At 42.7% G+C, this 21,904-nt stretch overlaps 2 protein-coding genes across 2 annotated transcripts in view; one reads left to right on the top strand and one right to left on the bottom strand.

Annotated features, from left to right (window-relative positions):
- Positions 1-21,904, bottom strand: part of LOC147905627 (homeobox-leucine zipper protein HOX32-like) — a 35,262-nt gene that overhangs the window by 11,847 nt on the left and 1,511 nt on the right. Inside the window, exons 5-11 of the mRNA XM_087373664.1 lie at positions 21,789-21,884; positions 21,473-21,586; positions 21,015-21,098; positions 1,309-1,464; positions 1,124-1,198; positions 920-1,026; positions 645-840 (exon numbers count right to left, since the gene is read on the bottom strand). Coding sequence (XP_087229790.1) covers positions 645-840; positions 920-1,026; positions 1,124-1,198; positions 1,309-1,464; positions 21,015-21,098; positions 21,473-21,586; positions 21,789-21,884 — 828 coding nt within the window. The remainder of the gene's footprint in view (positions 1-644; positions 841-919; positions 1,027-1,123; positions 1,199-1,308; positions 1,465-21,014; positions 21,099-21,472; positions 21,587-21,788; positions 21,885-21,904) is intronic.
- On the top strand, positions 7,866-13,974 carry LOC147905628 (uncharacterized). Its single transcript, XM_087378504.1, has 2 exons — positions 7,866-9,495; positions 13,847-13,974. The coding sequence occupies exons 1-2, from the start codon at positions 7,899-7,901 to the stop codon at positions 13,972-13,974; spliced, it is 1,725 nt and encodes a 574-aa protein (XP_087234630.1). The 5' UTR covers positions 7,866-7,898.

Genomic DNA, 21,904 nt, shown 5'->3' with positions numbered 1-21,904 from the left:
TTATAATATTATTTCTTAAATTGACTAGCAAGATGAACATCCAACTTCACCCATGCATGAAACATTAATGCCCAGAAACGGATGCATGAGCCCTAAATAATATTAGGAAGAAGGCTCTTTGAGAGCTAGTGTAGGCTACCTTCACTCAATCTAGAATTGAGTATGAATAAAAGAGCATAATTTTAGTTTTCAAACAAAGTTTCCACGGAAAAAGCTGGGATCCTTGCAAATAGAAAACCACATCAGCCAATCAACAAAGGTACTACAGTCTACTACCAACTGCTTGCAAGAAGAAGTATAGAGAGCCAATACAGTCATGAGTCGCTTTAAGAACACCTTGATGCATTCAGCAAAGATTCCATGCTGTTATATAGAACAATGTTGAAAGCAAAGTATGATTTTCTGCATCAGTAAGAAGGCCAGTAAAGTAACAAAGCAGGTAAACTGCATGCATCTCAATAGATCAAAGCACAGAGAATATTATTGAAAGCTGCAAAACATTGCATCTCTTTGACGGTGAAGAGAATTGCTTCATCTGTACAACCAAGGGCTGTTAGCTTCAATAGAACAAGGAATCAGACATTTTGTGCACATTAAAGCATCTCCCATTCTTTAAAATGGTACCGAGTTGGGTGAAGTCCAACCTGTAGTAATAGTGACGTCTTCGCACACAAAACACCATCTCCCACAGAGAATAGCTTATCACAAAGCAAGAACTGCCGTTTAGACAAATGTGCACTTGAAGATGTGTTCACGGCAAGCATAACATCATCCATCCCATCACTTGCCACAGATGACCATCCATCATCAGGCATACAATTTACAGCTTCATTGAAGCCTCTGCCAAAAAAGGTGAACATGTCATTCAAATTATTCTAACTACTCTTGAATGTGAGGAAGAGACAAGGAACATATCTACCTTGCCATGCGCTGCCTTAAAGTTCTTATTACAACAGGTTGCAGATTACGTCCGGGCACAGACTGGATATCAATATCTTGAGCCACTGTGCGGAGATATCGCATAGCCTGCATTTCAATTGTAAAAAATGAATCACTGCAAGTTCCAACATAATATCATCGCATAAGAACATCTCCATATACAAACAATGCAACGCTATCTTACCCCCATTGTCATCTTTTGAGCTAAGATAGAAGATGATTCATACAGTGGCCGCAGAACCTCAGGTACAGTTCCAGGCTGAGTAACATGCAAATTGGGCACCAGTCATATTTTTTAACAGAAAATCATTAATCAACAAAGAACTGACCTCAACAGATCATTGAATAGGAAGCTGAAGCATGTCTTACCTGTAAATCCATGTGGTCCACAATGTAGACGATAGACCCCACATTCCCGTAAGGCCTAATTAGAAACCCACTGGATTGCATCTTTGCTCGGACAAATTGCTCTGAAGGAGCTACCGCAAGTTCACCATGTGACAAAGCAAGAGACTTCTCACAAACCTGGGAGAACAGCGTGCAAGTATCCAGCGGGAAGCACAGTAAAAAAATTTAGAAAATATATGTACCCAAACATATGCTCGCTGGCTACCCACAAATTGAATAAAAATTGAATTCACAACTTTGCATTAGGATCTAGAACTTCTATGCTAGCATTGAAGGCTGGCAAGAAATCAGCAATTAATTACAGTTAAGCATATACCCAACCTTCTATTTGGAGCCAGTGCTGCTTTACCAATACCCCCTGTTATACTCACACTCACACTCATACTTACACTCATACTCACACTTCTACACCTTTACACTTTTACAACTTACACTTTTACACCTAAGCATACACCCAACCTCCTATTTGGAGCCAGTGCTGCTTTACCAGCGCAAACACTTACACTTACACACTTAACTTTTACACACGCTTACACTCACACTTTTACAACTTGCACTTTTACACAGTAAGCATACACCCAACTCCTATTAGGAGCCAGTGCTACTTTACCAGTACCCCCCTGTTACACTTACATTTACACAGACTTAAACTTACACTTACACACACTCCCAACATGTGCCTTCCCTATTTGAAAAGCAAGGTTATCAAAGAAAACATGTGATTAGCTGAGTGCATGCATGTACTTACACGGAACACCCATTTTTCAAGGAGGCAAAGTCCCTCATTTTAAGCACTCTATTCAAAAGACAATATACACAAGCAAATGAGGGGGGTTAGCTGCAGAGTCTATTTTTGTATCCAATACGAGCTAGTGTTGACAAGTTTTGGTCTCACTTCAAGCACTTTCATACCTTTAATGTTCTCTATGTTCGACATGTATATGCTTCCGTCGCTCGGCTTGTTTGAGTGATTTTGTATCACCCTTTTAGCTTGTCCAATGTGTTAGTGCAAGCATTGAAAATCGTGCCAAGCTTCCTAGGCTTTCTTTCTTATCATCACAATAATTTGTCAAGAGATTCTTCATATGCTCAAGTAATGCCATCGTCCATTTACCATGACAAAATCCCTCTTTTCAAATGCATTGCCACATGTACTCACAAGGGGGTGAGGCTCAACGCATGTCTAGTATACCACCATGAACCAACCCCTCAAACATTACATATTGCACAACTCACCACATTAATAGCAACATCACAATTGCCATGATCACAACAAACCATTAACCGAACTATCAACAGATGCAAATCCCTACACACCAGCCACGAGGTCCACATAGTAACAACCATGGGTCACCATATCCCACACTGCCGCCTTTAGTCACATGCACAACCACTCAAAACAAAGCATTCACCACAAGATAACTACAAGCAAGCACAAGTGAGCAACAACCGTGTAGTCCAAATTACCCAAACAAACCACCACAGATCAATCACAAGTAATTGTATGGCACACAATATGGCAAGACAAGCAACTCCTATACCATGTTAGATTAACAAGAGTAACCCGTATACATGTCGACAATGCACAAAGTGCACCGCTTACAAGAGTCCCACACCTTGCCCCATAACCAAGCACAAGCCAAAGCATCCAAAAATCCCTAAGGGATGCTCTAGCCCGATCACACACATTTTATAACAGGCACTCACAATTATATCAATGCATCAAGGATAAGTAGTCCACTTCCATTGCCATCTGTCTTCATTAGGGGATAAGTAGTCCCCTAATGCATCAAGGATAAGTAGTCTCCTAATGTCTCACAATTATACCAATGCCCCAAAGGATAAGTAGTCCCCTTCCATTGCCATACGTCTTCATAAGGGTAAGGCTCAACACCTCTCCAACATAGCAAAAAAAACTTCATGCACTCAACGGGATCTCATACACCCCTAAAAGTTTGTATAGCTCTCTATCCCTAAAAGTTTAGATTAAACTACTACATAAAGAGGGAGACCAAAGAAAACCTAATAAACTCAAAACCATCATGGAAAATTCAGCCAATGGGACAAGGGACAAGCTGAGATTTTGAAAAGAACATGGTACAAAAAAGAACCCTTGAACACATTCGGTGTCTCATGGAAGAGAGTCCAAGAAGAAGGCATGTTGCAATGTCTTCTTGACTTCAAAATGGCACTTTACATGGTTTTCAAAATCAATACACGAAGGATGGAAGAAATTGAGTCCCTATATATCACATAGAAGTCATGACTAGAATATATGAGCATGTACAATACTGGTCCAAGAAGAAGAAAGTGTTGGTGAAATTGAGTCCCTATAAATCACATAGAAGTCATGGCTAGAATATATAAGCAGGTACAATGCTGGTCCAAGAAGAAGAAAGTCTTGGTCTTCTCAAGTAGCATGAAATCCAAGTAAGGCTTAGGTGGCACAAATGTGTGGAGAAAAGGATAGATGCAAGATAGTGCCAATAGTATACTTTTGAGAATATATGTAAGAAGCCTAACAAATGGTGTTAGGTTTCAAATTTAGGGTTTCATCAAACATCGAATCCCAAACCCAAAACTAGTTTGCAACACCTATGTAATACACTTGTCTCACTATTGCTAGTGTGTGGGGCTTTGAGGTCTAGGGAGGTAATATGTTGACGGCACGTGAAATTAGGTGCTTTAGAAACATGCCCTATTGGAAGTTGGTTGTACGATTTTTCTAGGATTAATAGAATTTACTTCTTGCAACAACAAAAAAAGAATCTAGAAACATGCCAAAGCTCACTTTCCAAAAACAACATATAGTGCAATTTCAATCTCATGATAGTCACTCATAAGGTTAAAAACCACAAACTACGACAAGCTACTAAGGCATCTCCACGACTGTCATCCCCAACCATGGGTGTAAACCATAGTATAAACATATGCTCTCACAAAAACAAATCCGAAGGCCCACACCTACTTGAGCATCCATTAATGAAGACCCTCTCATTCTAAGTTTCTATCAGCACTCCGAAGATAAAGGAAAGACTCACTCGTGAGAAAGGCAACCACGAAAGGAAAAGGCTAAACAAATGTAGTCCACATTCTCTTCATTCAAGCTACAACTGCTTGAGAAGATTATATGATTACATTTTAGTCTCTTCTAAACAAGCATCTAAACAAAAAAATGTTAAAACAATCTAGTTGATAAGGCAACGCAACATACTTCAATGTACTTGATAGAGATCCTCAATCTAATAAAGTGATCAGCTATGCAAGATGCTCCATTGTACTCGATATAGATCTTCAATCAATAGCGTGATCAACAACACCTAAAAGATGCAAGGCGTGCCAACCAACAAGCTCCCTCACATTGATACAAGCCTAAACAAGAGGGCTTCTCTTCTACTAGTCCACCCAACCACGGATTCTTTTTGAAGTCTCTCTCTCTCTCTATGTCTCTAAGATCCTCTTTATTAAGCAACTAACAATCCCCAATTTCTGGGGCAATCTAACAGCTCACAGGCCAGCCAAAAGGCCAGCCACCTCAGCCAAACAAGTGGACAGAAAGACCAGCTGGTCTGGCCGACCAGCTGGCCGGCCCGCCGACCAGCTGGCCGACCAGCTAGGTCTGGCCTATAAAGGCACAAGACCCCACACTCCTTCAGACAGGACAGGACCTGCAGCTGCTCCTCTTCTCCTCCATGCTTTGCTGCAGCCCCGCCTGCTCCACTTCTACCTCTCCTCTTCAGATCTGCTCCTCTCTGCCTCCTGGCTGCTGCCTTCTCTCTGCCTCACCTTCCTGCCTCCTGGCTGCTCCATCCTCTCCTCCAGAGCTGCCCCAACTTCTGCTCCTCTGCTCCAGATCTGCTCCTCTGCTTCAGCTCTGTCCCTTCTGCTCCAGATCTGTCCCATCCTGCTCCAGATCTGTCTCTTCTGCTCCTCTGCTCCAGATCTGTCCCCTCCTGCTCCAGATCTGCTCCTTATCTTCATCATCATCGTGCTACACGGAGGACTGCGTTACGCTCCCTCTGCTGCTATCTTTTCTACGGTTTCTCTACATGGAATCATCTTTCTGATTCACCTCAGCCACGGTCCTTGAGACATGACAGCTTGAGGTTCTTGTATTCAGTTTTTCATATTACCCACAAGTACTATGTTTTCTGAGTTCCGTTCTTCGGTTATCTGAGTATTGTCTACTTTTTGATCGCTCCACTGCAAACCCTATCGTTTTCTCTACACTCTTCCCCCAATCCTCCTTTCTTTTTTAGCTCCCTCTAAAATCCTCCCTCCTAGCCCATAACTTGCCACTTGGCCTCCAACTTTGGTGCCACATGTCCCATAAGGGACTCCTCTCTTTATAGCCCTCTCTAGGACTACTTATGCACCACCTCATAAATGCCTAGACCTAGGTGTGACCCTGGATCCAAACCCTTTAGGCCCTATTAATGCAAGTGCTACCAAGCCCTCTAGCTTTCCCGTCTTATACCATGGTCACACTGTATTATGGTTGACATAACATTCCCTTTCCCTTACGAAATGTTTACGTCCTCAAAAACAAAATTGAAAAACCTCCTTTGAAGACTGCTTATCCTTTTCCATGTTGGACTCTCTTCAGACTTATCTTTCCACTTAACCAAACATTCTTTCCATATAGTATGTCGCCTTCTTTTTTTTTGTGTATCTAAAATTTTTCCTAGTTCATGTGATAAAGATGCAGGTTTAATAAGTTCAACTAGGACTTCATTTCCAATGAGATTATCATCATCTCCTAGATTTCTTTTTAGCCTACTAACATGAAAAACTGGATGTACTCTACATCCCTCAAGTAAGACTAATTTATAAGCAAGTTCTCCAATCTTCTTAAGTATTATGAATGGTCCACAATACCTAGGAGACAACTTCGGACATCTACTGATTTTTAGAGATTCTGAAGATTCAAGTATCTTAAGGTAGACTCTCATTTACTTTAAACTCCAACTTACGGTGGGGGTTTGCATAACTTCGTGCTCTATCTTGAGCTCTTCTTATGCTATCTTTAGCTAACTTAAGCGTTTAATTCATATCCTCAAAAGTGTAATGAAGGTGGGAAAAAGAAGGATTTTAAGGGGGTAATAGATGGGAGAATAGTAAAGGAAATGTGGGAACTGTGGGGGACTATATAAGTCAACCCAAAAGGATTGTAAGGCACTTTTTGATGTGACATCTAATCCTATCTACGCTCCTTCTTGCTACCTACTGCCTACGCTCACACTCTCTCTCTCCCTCTCTCTATCCCCTCAACCTTCTCTCTCTTCCTTTCTCCTTCCCCTTCTCCTCTCTTCTCCTCCCCTCCTTTTGCTATTCTCTCCCCATCTCCAAATCTGCCCTTCCCCCTTCTCTACATTGGTATCAGAGCACCGCTCTCTGGCACCTTCGTTTCCCCTTCACTTGCAAATCCCCTTTCGAGCAAGCAAACAGTACCAGCGCTCCACAGCAACCCACGAGGGCATCCACGAGACCACAGCCCAAGCGCACGAGAGCCCTCCGACCATTTTAATCTGAAGCTCCACACGGCTGCCACCGATGGCCTCGAGCTGCCCATCACCACAGCCTCAAGCTACCCGTTCCGTGATTCGTCGGAGCCCTGCGCCTCCCGTCGCCGTTCGTGAGTCGTCGGAGCCCATCTTTGTTCGTGGCATCTACACCCTGTAGTCTCCTACGCCGCACCGCCTCCGAACCTCGTCTCCTCCCCGTCGCTTTCTGCTCCGCCAGTCGCGCGCCACCTCTGCCGCCCTGCAAACCTTAGTCTACAAGGTCCTAGACTTTAACTAGGGTTAGTTCAGATAGGGTTAGGTTTAGGTTTGGTTGGTTAGGTTAGTTTAGGTCTAGTTAGGTTAGTGATTGGATAAGGTTGGGTTTAGTCAGTTTGGTTTAGTTGAGACTACCCTAGGTGTCTTAGTTGTCCTAAGCTACACACACACCCAAAAAAAAAAAAAAAAAAAAAAAAACCTCTTTTAGGGTACTCCTACAGCCCTATTCTGGGCCTTTCTAAGCCACCTTCGTGGCTCATTTTGAGCCCCCTTCCCAGCCTCTTCATCGAGCTTTCTTCGACCCTCTTCAACGACTGCAATTGAGCCTCTTTACTGACACCTCGCGAGCCTCTACATCGAGCCTTCGACACTTGGCACATTTTCCTCGTGTCACTCATGGCACCCAAACGTGCACCCCGGTCAGATGAGTCATCTCAGCACGGTGACGATGTTGCTCAGCAGGAGCAGATGCCGGTCCCAGAGGGTGCATCTCCTTCACAGCCAGTTTCTGCTATGCCTACCGACACACAGTTTCTAGATGCATTGGCCTCGATGCTTCAAGGGGCTTTTCAGCAGATGGGTCAGCAGTTGGGGCAGCAGCTCACCACTGCTATGGCTATGCACGATACAGCTATCACCCAGATGGGTAAGAACCTTGGGCAACAGATCACTACCGCCATCAGTATGCACGATAAGGGTAAGCAGCCCGCGCCCCAGCACGGGGATCAGTCGGATAGCCAGGGTGATTTTCCTGACCCACACAGGGGATTTATGGCTGATGGCCGTCGCACTTATGATGTTGGTTCTATGCATGCACCCCAGCATGGGGATTATGTTGATTTTGGTGATGCCTTGCCCGTGCCGCCGAGCACTTCTCTTATTGATTTCAGGCCTCCATTTGGCTCGCATATTTCATTGGCTGAGCCGTCCATTTTGGGCCGGCCCATTGGCACATTTTTGCCAACGGCGAGCATGCCTGGATTGGGTGTTGGGTTTCAGGGCAGTTGGGAGAGGGGCCAGTCCTCTTCTCAACCTTTTTCTATGCCACCCACCCACCGAGATGTTTATGGCAGGCAGACTCAGCAGGGATTGCATGCTTCAATGACACCTCCTGTTAATACATTCAGTCAGACTCAGCCTGCGTATCAGGGAGGTAATGCTTTCAGTCAGACGCACTTTATGCATCAGGGGAGTGGCTCTCCTAACCAGCATGATGCTGGAAGTGGGCAGCATGCAAACATGGATGATGTGCTTTCAGATGCCTTACGTTCATATAGGGCTTTGCCTGAGGATGTTCGTAATGAGATGTCCTTTTCACAGTATGTGAGCTTCAAGCGTGAGTATGCTGGTAATCACTATAGGAATAACGCAGCCAAAGATGTGAAAGATAAAATCTCTGTGCATAAGTTTAAGGGTGACACTCGTACTCCCAATGAGTTGGAGGAGTGGCTCACGAAGCTTGAAGATTATTTCCGCTTCTACCCTAAGAATGACGAGGAGAGAATCATTTTTGCTGGCATGCATTTACAGGATTATGCGCATACATGGTGGCGTTACATGCGAGAGTCACCTCAGAAGCCTACCACCTGGAAACAGTTCAAGGAGCTTATGGTCACGACCTTCGTCTCGGCCCTGATCCTTGAACAGTACCTTGCTGAATTCTATGCACTGTCACAAACAGGTACGGTCCAGGAGTACTTGCAGCGTTTTTGGAGACTTTCTTTGTTTGTACAAGATATTTCTGAGAAAGGGAAGTTGCTGCGTTTTATACAAGGCTTAGATCCCTCTCTAGCTGCTGATGTGAGAGCTCACAATCCTCTAACCATTGAGCGAGCAGCCCAGCTTGCTGAGGTGTTTGAGCCAAAATATGCTGGCAAGTACAAGCATGTGTCACATAGCTTCTATGGTACTGCTTATGATGCTGACAGGAAGACAAATTCTGCTGATTGGATTGATAAGAAACCAGCAGCTGCTTCCTTCCCACGATATCCAACGGTTTCAAGAAGTAAGATGCCATATGCAAAGCCATACAGGCCCATGGATGCAAAGACAGGTGTCAAACCCAGCGCTGGTTTTGGCAAATCAGAAGTTAAACAACATTCCAGAGCCATAATGGACAGTAGGAAGAAGGCAAATTTATGCTTTAGGTGTGGAGAGAAATGGACACCTGAGCACCGAGATGTGTGCAAAATGAAGAATGTCAGCTCAGCCAAACTCAGCATGATAATTGAATTATCTGATGATGATGAAGTGGCTGATGTAGGAGACCCCCATGATGTCTCTCATGAGGAATTGACAGGAGTTCATGATGTAGATGAGTCTCCTGACACAGATGCCACAAAGGGGACTGCTTTTCCTTTTGATCCGGGTGGGGCTATTGAGCAAACCACTCATGTGATGCATGAGATTGATATTCAGCCTACATGTAGCAGGAAAGGCCGTAAGCCAACACTCTCTGTGTTGGAGCATCAACCTACAATGCCTTCTCCTGTCAGAGGTGATGCTAATGGTAGTGTTCCTGTGGATGATGAACAGATTTATTGGGATGTCCAGCCTACACTGTATACCATCTCACTACATGCCTTGATGGGTGCCAAAAGTGCTGACACAATCAGGTTGAAGGGAATGATTAATGGCAGATCTGTCCATGTATTGGTAGACAGTGGTAGCACTCACAGTTTCATTAATTGTAGAACATTGAAAAGATTGGGATTAGTTGCTACAGAGATAGACCATGGTCTGAAAGTGGAGATCGCGAATGGACAGCACATGATCAGCAGACATTGTTGCCAGGATGCCAGGATCAAGTTTTCTGATCATTATGAGTTTGCAGGTGATCTTTTGGCATTGGATATGGGACCCATAGATGCTGTCCTGGGTTGTGATTGGCTGAAATCCCTGGGGAAAATCAGTATAGATTTGAATGCTTTATCTCTTGAGTTTTGCCACAAAGGTAGAACTGTTACATTGCAGGGCATTGTGAATCAGAAATTGCAGGTCATTTCAGCAAGGCAGCTAGCTAGGGAACTCAAGAACGAAAGTGCCATTTATGCATTGAATGTCTCTGTACCTCAGGAGGGTGGTATTCCCCATGTGGATAATTGTGAAATGCAGAAATTGCTCTTAGAATTTGGGGATGTGTTTGCTGATATGCCATCTCAGTTGCCCCCAAAAAGAGATGTTGATCATGCCATAGTCCTGGAACATGGTAGTAAACCAATAAACAAGGCCCCGTACCGACTCTCTAAGGTTGAACGGGAAGAAGTGGCAACACAGGTGCGAGATTTGCTTGAGAAAAACTTCATTGCTCATAGCACCTCGCCATTTGCATCTCCAGTACTCCTGGTGAAAAAGAAGGATGGCTCTTTTCGTATGTGCATTGATTACAGAGAATTGAATAAGACCACCATTAAGAACAGGTTTCCTATTCCCAGGATTGATGACCTGCTGGATGAACTCAAGGGTGCTCAGTATTTCACGAAGATTGATTTGAGGTCAGGTTACCATCAGATCAGGATGAAAGAGGGTGATGAGCATAAGACTGCCTTTCGTACAGAAAGAGGATTATATGAGTTCAAGGTGATGCCTTTTGGTTTGACTAATGCACCAGCCACCTTCCAGGCACTCATGAACAAGATCTTACACCACCTTCTTTTCAAATGTGTGCTGGTATTTTTCGATGACATTCTCATTTATAGTAAGGATGCACAGGAACACATTGACCATGTCCGACAAGTGCTAGAAATCTTGAGAATGCATCAGCTTTATGCCAAGGCCAGCAAGTGCACATTTATGGCAGAGGAGGTTGAATGTCTTGGTCATGTTGTAAGCAGGCACGGAATCAAGGTAGACCCAGCTAAGGTGAAATGCATTAAGGAGTGGCCGCAGCCACAAAATACCACGCAGCTCAGAGGTTTCTTGGGTCTTGCTTCTTTTTACAGGAGATTCATTAGGCACTTCGCCAAAAGGGCTGCCCCTCTCACTGATTTGTTGGAAAAGGATGCCTTCCAATGGTCAGAAGCAGCACAACTCAGCTTTGATAACCTCAAGAATGCCCTTAGCAATGCACCTGTATTGGTGTGCCCTGATTTCTCACGGTCTTTCATTATTGAGACGGATGCCAGTGGCAAAGGTTTAGGGGCTGTCCTAAAACAAGAGCATGGTGTGATTGCTTTTGAGAGCAGGAAGTTTAATGCCAGAGAAATGAATTATCATGTTTATGATCAAGAGATGCTAGCAATCTTGCATGCTTTTGCAAAATGGCACCACTACCTGTACGGTAGCAAGATTAAGGTCAAAACGGATCACAGGACACTCAAGTACTTCTTAACGCAGCCTAATTTATCCATGAAGCAGAAGAGATGGCTGGCTGCAGTTCAGTCCTATGATTTTGACATTGAATATAGAAAGGGGAAAGAGAATGTGGTTGCTGATGCCTTGTCCAGGATGTGGTCATGCAAACTGTCTGCCATTTCCACGCTTCATCAAGAGTGGATAATTGGGATTCAGGAGGAACACATGCAAAATTCTGATGCAGCTCCTATTTTTATGGAGTTACAGAGTCCGTCCAGCCAAGGACATGTTCGATTTCAGCTCCGCAACGGACTGTTATGGTGCAGGGACAGAATTTATCTTGTGCCAGACTCCAAGTACAGGTTGATGGTATTACAGGAAATGCACTCATCCCCTATGTCAGGGCATACGGGTATCACAAAAACATATGAAAAAGTCAAGGAGAGCTTTATTTGGGATGGTTTGTGGCGAGATGTGGTTAAGTTTGTCAGTGAATGTTTGCCCTGCCAACAAAATAAAGTGGACAGCCGGTTACCCGTAGGCCTTCTGCAACCGCTACCCATTCCTGAAGGCAAATGGACTCACATTGCCATGGACTTCATTACAGGCTTGCCTTCTACAGATAAGGGTTGGGATAGCATATTTGTGGTGGTTGACAGGATGACTAAGCAGGCCCATTTCATACCGACTAAAACTCGGTACTCCGCTTCACAGGTTGCCTGGCAATTCATTGAGTATGTGTTCAAGCACCATGGTTTTCCTCAGGAGATTGTCAGTGACAGGGATGCTAAATTTATGGGTCACTTTTGGCAGGAGTTATTCACTGCAGTTGGTACTTCCCTTGCGCCTAGTACTGCTTATCATCCACAGACGGATGGTCAATCAGAGAGGGTGAACAAGTGGGTGGAGGAGTATCTAAGGCATTACTGTCATGACACGCAGAAGTCTTGGGACAAATGGTTAGCATTGGCTGAATTTTGCTACAACAGCACCAAACACCTCTCTATTGGCATGAGTCCATTTGAGGCTATGTATGGATGCAAAGTGGGAATGCCTTCCAAGGTTGCAAACTTGGCTGTGAAAAATCAGCAAGCAAGGAATGATTTGGAGAGTATGAATGCCCTTCTGCAGTTGGCTAAGAGGAATATGCAGGATGCCCAAGCCAAGCAGAAGAAGTATGCGGATGAACAAAGGAGGTACTTATCTTTTGAAGAAGGGGATTATGTGCATTTACGTCTCCATAAGAATCGATATTCCTCGCTGAAAGGTAATACCAACACAAAGCTTGCCCACAGGTATTATGGCCCCTACAAAATCATCCGCAAAGTTGGGCAGGTAGCATATCAGTTGGAACTACCCAGTACCTCTAAGATCCATAATGTTTTCCATGTATCCTTGCTGAAACCACATGTCGGACAGCATGTCCAGGTTCTTCCTGAGCTGCCTCCTATGGATGAAGAGGGCCACATAATCTATGTGCCGGAGCAAATCAAGGGCTTCAGAGATCGTGAACTCAGGAACAAAGCCTACACAGAATACCTCATCAAATGGAAAGGTTTAACGGAAGATGAGAATTCTTGGCAACCTGAGAGCATTGTGCAGGACTACCCCTATCTCCTACAAAGCTGATCAGTTTCTGTTGTATCCTTCTCATCCAGGGCACCCTCTTGGAAATTTTGAGGGCAAAATTCTTTGGGAAGGGATGGCTGTAATGAAGGTGGGAAAAAGAAGGATTTTAAGGGGGTAATAGATGGGAGAATAGTAAAGGAAATGTGGGAACTGTGGGGGACTATATAAGTCAACCCAAAAGGATTGTAAGGCACTTTTTGATGTGACATCTAATCCTATCTACGCTCCTTCTTGCTACCTACTGCCTACGCTCACACTCTCTCTCTCCCTCTCTCTATCCCCTCAGCCTTCTCTCTCTTCCTTTCTCCTTCCCCTTCTCCTCTCTTCTCCTCCCCTCCTTTTGCTATTCTCTCCCCATCTCCAAATCTGCCCTTCCCCCTTCTCTACAAAAAGAGTCTTTGGTCGCGTGAACCTTCTCTTTTTGGAGTCCCACTGTCATTGGGACTCTTGGTTAAAATCCATATATCTGAATGTTTAACACTGTTATATTATTATTATTATTATTTGATTGACCCTTTCAATTTGACCATCACTCTGTGAATGATCCACGGTGCTCATCTTCAATGAAGTTTCCAATCTCTTAAACACAACATTTCTACATTATCCTCTTGCGTTTCGGTTTGTACATCCTCATGTATTTCCTCTCCAACTATTGCTTTTTCCTTTCTAGCCCTTTCCTCGACCTCCCTAATCATACTATTCCTTTTTGGAGTTGTCATTTTAAAGACGTATATTTTTTAAAAAATATAAAGCAAAACGCTTTGTCAAACAAAAAAACATGATGCTCACTTTCTTAGTATTTGTTCAAGGCGTTAGATTCGTCTTGAAAGTCATCTCGCTTTCTTTGATTGTTGATCTCGCCTTCGCTTTCCTTGAACTCGATCCCCAACTTCGCTCTCAAAATCCTCATTTCGATCTTCTTTAATTTCGATGAGGCTAAGGGAATGATATGAACCTTAGGATTTTCTTTTGAGATATAAAGAAGGTTAAAAAGACTATGGGAGACCTTAAATGACATGGCTTTTTTTTTCAAATAAAGGTTTTAAAACCTTTGTGTGACATGGCGACAGCCTCTGTGCTTCTCTGTAATACTTCTATTAACAAAATCCATATCCTTCAAAGACGAAAACCTGTACCAACTTCCAAGCCGCTGTGCAAGTAGCATGACTCTGGCAACCTCTCCTCTCTTTCTTATTTTGATAACTGCCTCTCTTCTAGACTCTTTCAAGCAAGCTTCTACTGCGTCTCCAAGTTCCTTTCTTCCTTCCGAGCTTCCTATTCGAACTGTCTGAAGCGTCTCTTCGTTGAGCTTCCTATTCACCGGTGGTTGTAGCTTTTGAAGCTTGATGCTTCTACTTTTCACCTTTTCAACGCTTGATGAGCCTACCCAGCTTGGGATGTCGTGCTTCCATAGTCCATATGCCAACTCTCCATGAAATCACAATTGTTGGCTTTGATACCAATGATACGAGCCCTGAACAAGGGCTTCTCTTCTGCTAGTCCACCCGCCACGAATTCTTTCTGGAGTCTACGTCTCTGAGGTCCTCTTCCCCCAAACCTCCTTTTTTGGCTCCCTCTAGAATCCTCCCTCCTAGCCCAGAACTTGCCACTTGGCCTCCAACTTTGGTGCCACATGTCCCATAAGGGACTCCTCTCTTTATAGCCCTCTCTAAGACTCCTTATGCACCACCTCATAAATGCCTAGATGCGTGACCCTGGATCCAAGTCCTTTAGGTCCTATTAATGCAAGTGTTGCCAAGCTCTCTAGCTTTCTGCCTTATACCGTGGTCACACAGTATTATAGTTGACGTAACACACATATAGAAGGGAAGGACGAAGTACCATGAAAGGAGAGGCTACATGTGCTGTGTACCCAAGCCTCAACATGAAACTAAGCAATATGACCTAGCAAATCCAATGTGACATGGCGACGGCCTCTGTGCTTCTCTGTAATACTTCTATTGACAGAATCCATATCCTTCAAAGACAAAAACCTGTACCCATTTCCAAGCCGCTGCACAAGTAGCGTGACTCTCACAGCCTCTCTTCTATTTTGATAACTGCCTCTCTTCTAGACTCTTTCAAGCAAGCTTCTACTGCGTCTCCAAGTTCCTTCTTCCTTCCGAGCTTCCTATTCGAACTGTTTGAAGCGTCTCTTCGTTGAGCTTCCTATTCACCGATGGTTGTAGCTTTTGAAGCTTGATGCTTCTACTTTTCACCTTTTCAACGCTTGATGAGCCTACCCAACTTGGGATGCCGTGCCTCCATAGTCCATATGCCAACTCTCCAAGACTCTAAAGTAACTGATCGAGCAATACAATGACCAAAGTTGATAGCAATAAACACCACAACGGCTCTCACAACATTGAAGTGACTTAGGAGCGTGTCTTGACCCGATGCCCCAAATACTATGAGATCCGAGGGATATAACAAAACCACTTTAACTTCACTCCATGGATGCCTAGAAATGAGCAAAGTTATGGGCCACCCAAACCAAAGATATGCCCTACACTTCGTATATGAGGTCGCTCGACTTAGAGCTAGCCTCACGAGAACCATGCATCATATCATTACAAAGCATATCACATAGTGAGACGATGTTATCAAGTGCATATAAATAGATCCACCCATATATAGGTAGACTGCACACAATAAGTTTTCAATTTAGTCTACATAAATAAAAATGGTACCACCAATCAAGTTGAAGGCCTATTCTGGTTTTGTCAAGTGCTTGGTTGGATTTAAAAACAACCTTTCTCAATGTGGACTTGCAGAAAGAAGTGTGTGGGCATCTAGATCTAGGACTCTGTACATCTCTCATTCTCCATGGGTGTTGTTGCTTTCATGCCACCTTGACTATTCAAGCATGCCAAGCAACAAGATTAGATGCAACTCTTGCAAGCACATGACCCATTCGAGGTACTATCATTGCAACATCTTGACGACAAGCTACCTTACATTCCATGAATGCATCCCACAAAGAGGAGCTAAAGACACTAATGATAAAATGAATTCAAGGGCATATCTCCCTAACACTCTAAAAGCATAACTAGTGCGATTCCAATCTCATTGCAATCGCGAGGTTGAAAACCATAAACTCCATCACATAGCAAAGACTAGCATACAGTTTATGGCATTTCAACCGATGTCACGAACACCAAAGGATGGGTGTAGACAATAGTGCTGTCACGAACACCAAAGGATGGGTGTAGACAATAGTGTAAACAAATGCTCACATACATATCCACATATTCTTTACAATGTTACCAATGGGCTCAAACAACATTCAATCCTTGTTAGTGAGTTAGGCTAATGCATGTGAAAGAATGTTAATCGAAATACTAGAGTTGTACAAAGGCCTAGGAGTCGTACAAGAATCATACTTCCTTCCATACGTTTTCATACATTCCTTTTTGTAACAAGAGGCTCAAATCTCTTCTTCCTTTGTAATCTCTTGCAATGCAAGAAGACTCTCGTCATCCTTCTCCTTGTTAATCATGTCCAAGGTAGATTCTATGTTCTTAAATCCCGTTTCCTTTAGTTTGAAGATGAGACATGCATTAGTATGAATGTAGCCTAATCTCTATATTCTCTAGAAACAACCTATTCCTTCAAGGTCTAAGATCTCAATTTTTAACCCACAAAAATGCAATTATGCCTCCTTGCCCCTTTCCATACACATGGAGAGGGAAATTTAAAATGTCCATGTGGGATAACCACACGCTTCCGGTTCCAACTATAACAAGGGCCATAGTCACGATTACCATCCACTAGCTTATGTGAAAAAATACATACAAGATCATAAAACCTATTTAGCGGGTTTTCACAACACTATATACAAGATTATGAAGCAAAACGCACAAACGACCAAAAAGACTTGATATTACTCCATCGTCCAAGCAGCAAGAGAGTTAGCCCTTGAGATGATGGAGTAGATACAAAGTCTAAGATATTTAAGAACATTAATCCATGAGAAGATTTAGTAGAGTGCTTACAATGACGAAGTACAAATCTTACAAGGCATTTGACACTGCAAGTCTATCGTAAGATCTAGTGAATTCTCTCCAATATGGAGGTCTATAAGACAAACTGAGATCATTAATCGATAGGAAGATTTAGGAAATACGACCTTTCAACACAATTTGATTATATCATCTCGCTTTTAGAATTCTTGCTACACCAATTTTGCTTTATAGTTTATTTTCCCAAAGGAAAAGCTTGGTAAATGCACTCTTTTCTAGGGTTTTAGGATCTTCTTTAATCTTCACCCATGTCTACCTAACTTCTTTCTTTTTTTGCACTCCTATCTAGTTGCAGAAAAAGTTCAGGGGTAGAGTTACGATCTCACCTCAAGCCTAACCATTACACTTTCTTCTTCACAGTTTGCAATCGTGCCAACCCTCCGAACCTTTTGTTCTCTAAATAGCCACCTTTCACTTGTTGCGGATCTCAATATATCCATCATATTGAGAATCACTACCTTGCAAAAGAGCTTTGGCTAAACTTTCATTTTGTAAGAGGAATACCAGGGACTTATAGTTCATGGAAAGGGGCAAGCTATGGGCTTGAAAGGAGGCCTAGAACATGTCGAGGTATGGGCAAGACAGCTTGGGCCAATGACTGCCTGCCACGTGGCCAACCAAGTTGGCCAACAAGGTGATCTTGGGTTGGCTGCTTGGGTCGACCTGTTGTGGGGGCTATAAATCCCTATATAAAGGGAGCCACTTGGGCTCATATCTCATCCACAAGAGAAGCATTTCACCAACAGATTAGAGCAGCAGATCAGCAAAAATTGGGGCTACATCCAAGAGGTCTAAAGGAAGCCTGAAGAGGAGCACAAACATAGCTTGGAAGGGGCTGCACACCTAGGCTGATACTCAAGGCAGCAAGGTGCAAAGACAAAGGCATGGTCACTAAAGTCTACAAAAGCTCAACAAAGAGCATGCAAGCTTAGGTATCTAGAAGTGCCAAGGAAATAGTAGGACAACACATTTTGGTAAGGACAAACAACTGCGATTCGGAGGGAATATGGAATCCTTTTATAGTGTGTCCTATGGATGAATATATACTTCTGTTGGTTATGTCTTTCTCTAGGAGCATTGTCTATTTATTAGCTTGCACACATGTGTGTTGAGTACACATATTGAAGAAGCTTTGGATTCCATAGTTAAACAGTTCTATGTGAATTCTTGGGCTATCAATCAACCTTCCATTGTGGGTACCCTTTTTTCCATTTCTAACAAGCATATGGTTCGGTTTGTAATAGATACACATAGCCTTTCCTTAAAAAATTTGAAACTCTAGATGAACCTCATAATGACAATCAATATAGAGTTATTAAGTCCTCAATCCATGTGACCACATCTAGTAAAGCATTCACAATTCACCTAGGAAAAACACATGATTTAGATAACAAGACATATTGTAGCCAAGCATGACACTTACATCCAACCCATTAACCTTGAGATACACGAGGGCAAGGTTACACTCTTTAGGCCTCACTAGTGGCAAGCAACATCATCTCATCCCACCTACCCACCCTAACAATGTTGTGCCACTACTAAACTCTATGGGCTACACTAAAGAGTCTAAGATCCACAATCATTGATTTTCAAATATTGAGAGCTAAACTATTTATATAGTCACATCCCCAATAGCTATATTTAGAGGCTCTACATCCTAGATCTTGTAGGATGCAAGCAACCTACCATGTCCTTAGCAAAGAGGATTATTTCCTAGGTAAGAAAAGTCACTGAAGTTATGTGCAAACTAGTTAGGGTTAATTTGAGGCATAGAATCATACCCCCTAGATGGAACTTACATCCTCATGAATCAAAGATCAAAAATCACTTTCTAAGACTACACATCCTCTCCCAAGAATCACTCTAATACCAACACCAAGTCCCTAATTTACATAAACATCTGAAGCTTTCACTTTCCAAAACTACACATTCTCTCCCAAGAATCACTCTAATACCAACGTCAAGTCCCTAATTCACATGAACACTTGAAGCTTACCTCCCAATCATGTACCTTCAAATAAACAAGATCATACCCAAGCTAAAGATCTAGGTTCCAACTTCCACTCTAGCATTGGCTAGTGATAACAAGCCGCGATCTCGAGTTCCACTCTAGCATTGGCTAGTGATAAGAAACCGCAATCTCCCATACCACTATAACCCATTCCGAGGGCATTGTGCCATTATCAAGCTCTATGGACTATTACTTAGGAGTCTAGAGTTCATAATAATTGATCATCGAATAATGAGAGGTAAGACACTTATGGCCATAGTCCCAACATCTATGTTTAACAATGCTTTAATAACTCACCCTAGATATTTTCTCAAATGTTAGCTATCACGTAGGATTGTTCATCTCACCTAGTTTCTCCACTAGTCACTCATCTATATTTCCCATTTATTTATTCCAATGGGCCCTTATTCAACAAATTATCCCATTCATATAAGTTGACCAAACTAAACCTATTTGAAAAGGCCTTCATTTTTCCATGGAGAGATTCAATTGATTTTGTAGGTGAAAGTTATAGACAGCCCAATTAGGCTAATGTTGAAGGACTAACTTAAAAGTTTCATGTAAAAGGACAATTTGAACTCGAGACATTGCTTACCTAATGATAGATCTTTCCAGAAGGCTACAAGTGATAATGTGAAATGGTTGTAACAAAATTTTAATTTCTTATCTTGATCAATAAGACGAGAGTACTCATCTTCCCTCATAAATAGAGACACCCTCATTATTCACTCCTCTTTACATCCCCCTTGCCTTTACCACCCCCTCCTCTCCTCCCTTTTTAATAATTAATACATATATGAACCCATTCCCTCATAAATAGCGGTACATCCTGATCATTTACTCTCCTTTTTACACCCCCCTTGCCCTTCACACCCCTCCTCTCCTCTTTTCACTAATTAAAAAGTCCACTCACATTCCCATTACACTTAGGTAAGATCCATCACTTAAGTTAGGTACAAAAGAACTTGGGTTTAGTTCAATGCATAACAAGAGTCAATGAACGCTTTGCTCTATGGGTGTGTGAATATGGGTGTGTGAATAGCAAGGGATCAGCAAAGCATAATGTTATGGAAGGCCCTCGCTCACGCTCTCATTCAAGCATTCCCTATAGAAATTCTACAATTGGCATAGTTCTTCAATGACATTGCATTTTCCAACGGCAAGCTTACGATGGTGTCAAAGCTCAAGTTATTGAGCTTAAATTGCAATAGTCACAAGGAAGGACGATGTCAATCGAGCCCATCAGGGAACCTTGCAAGAACGTCCAAAAACAAGGACTCAAGCAAAGCTCCGTAAACATCATAATATACTTAGGCATGCAAATATGCATGCATGCCAATAATGTATGACTGGAGGCAACTTTGGAGGTAACTTCCAAGGGCACGCTTGGACATAAGAGACAACCATTGGGATGACCAAAGGCAAGTATGCCTGTTACAGATCACAACTCTCATCAAGAGAGTTTCACATCAATCTTCACTACGGGTAGACATTTCACATCCAAAATCTGAAGGCATAGTGTTTCACATGTATTTGTTTCAAGTAAACAATGGTAATAAGAACTCAATAATCTGGGTACTGAACAAACCAGAAAAATGTAATCAGATAATATACTTAGGCATGCAAATATGCATGCATGCCAATAATGTATGACTGGAGGCAACTTTGGAGGTAACTTCCAAGGGCACGCTTGGCCATAAGAGACAACCATTGGGATGACCAAAGGCAAGTATGCCTGTTACAGTCCACAACTCTCATCAAGAGAGTTTCACATCAATCTTTACTACGGGTAGACATTTCACATCCAAAATCTGAAGGCATAGTGTTTCACATGTATTTGTTTCAAGTAAACAATGGTATTAAGAACTCGATAATCTGGGTACTGAACAAACCAGAAAAATGTAATCAGAATTGAAGGCATTTCCCACTTACCACCACATTCCTATCTTCCAAAACTGTTGTGTACCTCAGAGTACAGAAATCCCTCGGAAGTGCAAGTGTCGTTGGAGCATACATCTGCCAGTACAGGATAAGGATCAAAGCAACAGCAATCAGAACTATATACCTTTTCCCAATCAATTAAATTTCAAGGTAAACCTAAAAACCTTTAGCGTATGGTTGAAAGAATATAAGGGTGCTGAACACACACGGCCAACCCAATGAAAAAGAGGTCTGATATTCTTAAGTTGAGACTTAATGGAATGAAGCTGACTAAGACGTTAATGACAGACAAGTGAAGCTCACGTTAAGCATATAGGATTTCTACATTTCACAAATATGCAGGCATCTTAGAAAACATATTCCAGGAACTACCCTTTAAGTACTATCCTTCAAATGTCAAAGCCCATCCTTTCCAAGTACCCAAACCATGGATCAAAACAGACCAAGACCTGCATATATAGCAGCTCCACCAGGCCGCCTGTGCCGGTATTAAACGTTCCAAGCACATCCACACGCCGGCAGTCAGAGAGCCACGAAGTGCGATTCTTCAATAGCTCGACGATCTGGAGGTAAACTCCAATGCACTTTAGGATCAAAACCTCCTTATGTAAAAAGATGCCATTGTTTTAACTTTATAAAAATCCCCATACTATTCATTCTAATATCACACAATCATTACTTCATTCTGGAAGCACAAGTTTGCATTTCCTAAGATATTATCACAACATAGCAAACCATCCAGACAGTCCCTGCACGAAATCCAACCTTGGCAGGTTCGAGGCCAACAAGACCACACGCTCGTGCTGCTACTCCATTGCAACCATGTGAAATGGCTACAATGCCAATAGAGTCGGGACCAGGCTGGCAAACAGGCCACAAGA

The sequence above is a fragment of the Dipteris shenzhenensis genome, chromosome 1 (genome assembly GCF_047967505.1).
Source record: "Dipteris shenzhenensis isolate YYH24624 ecotype China chromosome 1, Dip_SZ_1.0, whole genome shotgun sequence".
Lineage (NCBI taxonomy): Eukaryota > Viridiplantae > Streptophyta > Polypodiopsida > Gleicheniales > Dipteridaceae > Dipteris > Dipteris shenzhenensis.
This window is presented reverse-complemented; position numbering and strand designations above follow the sequence as displayed.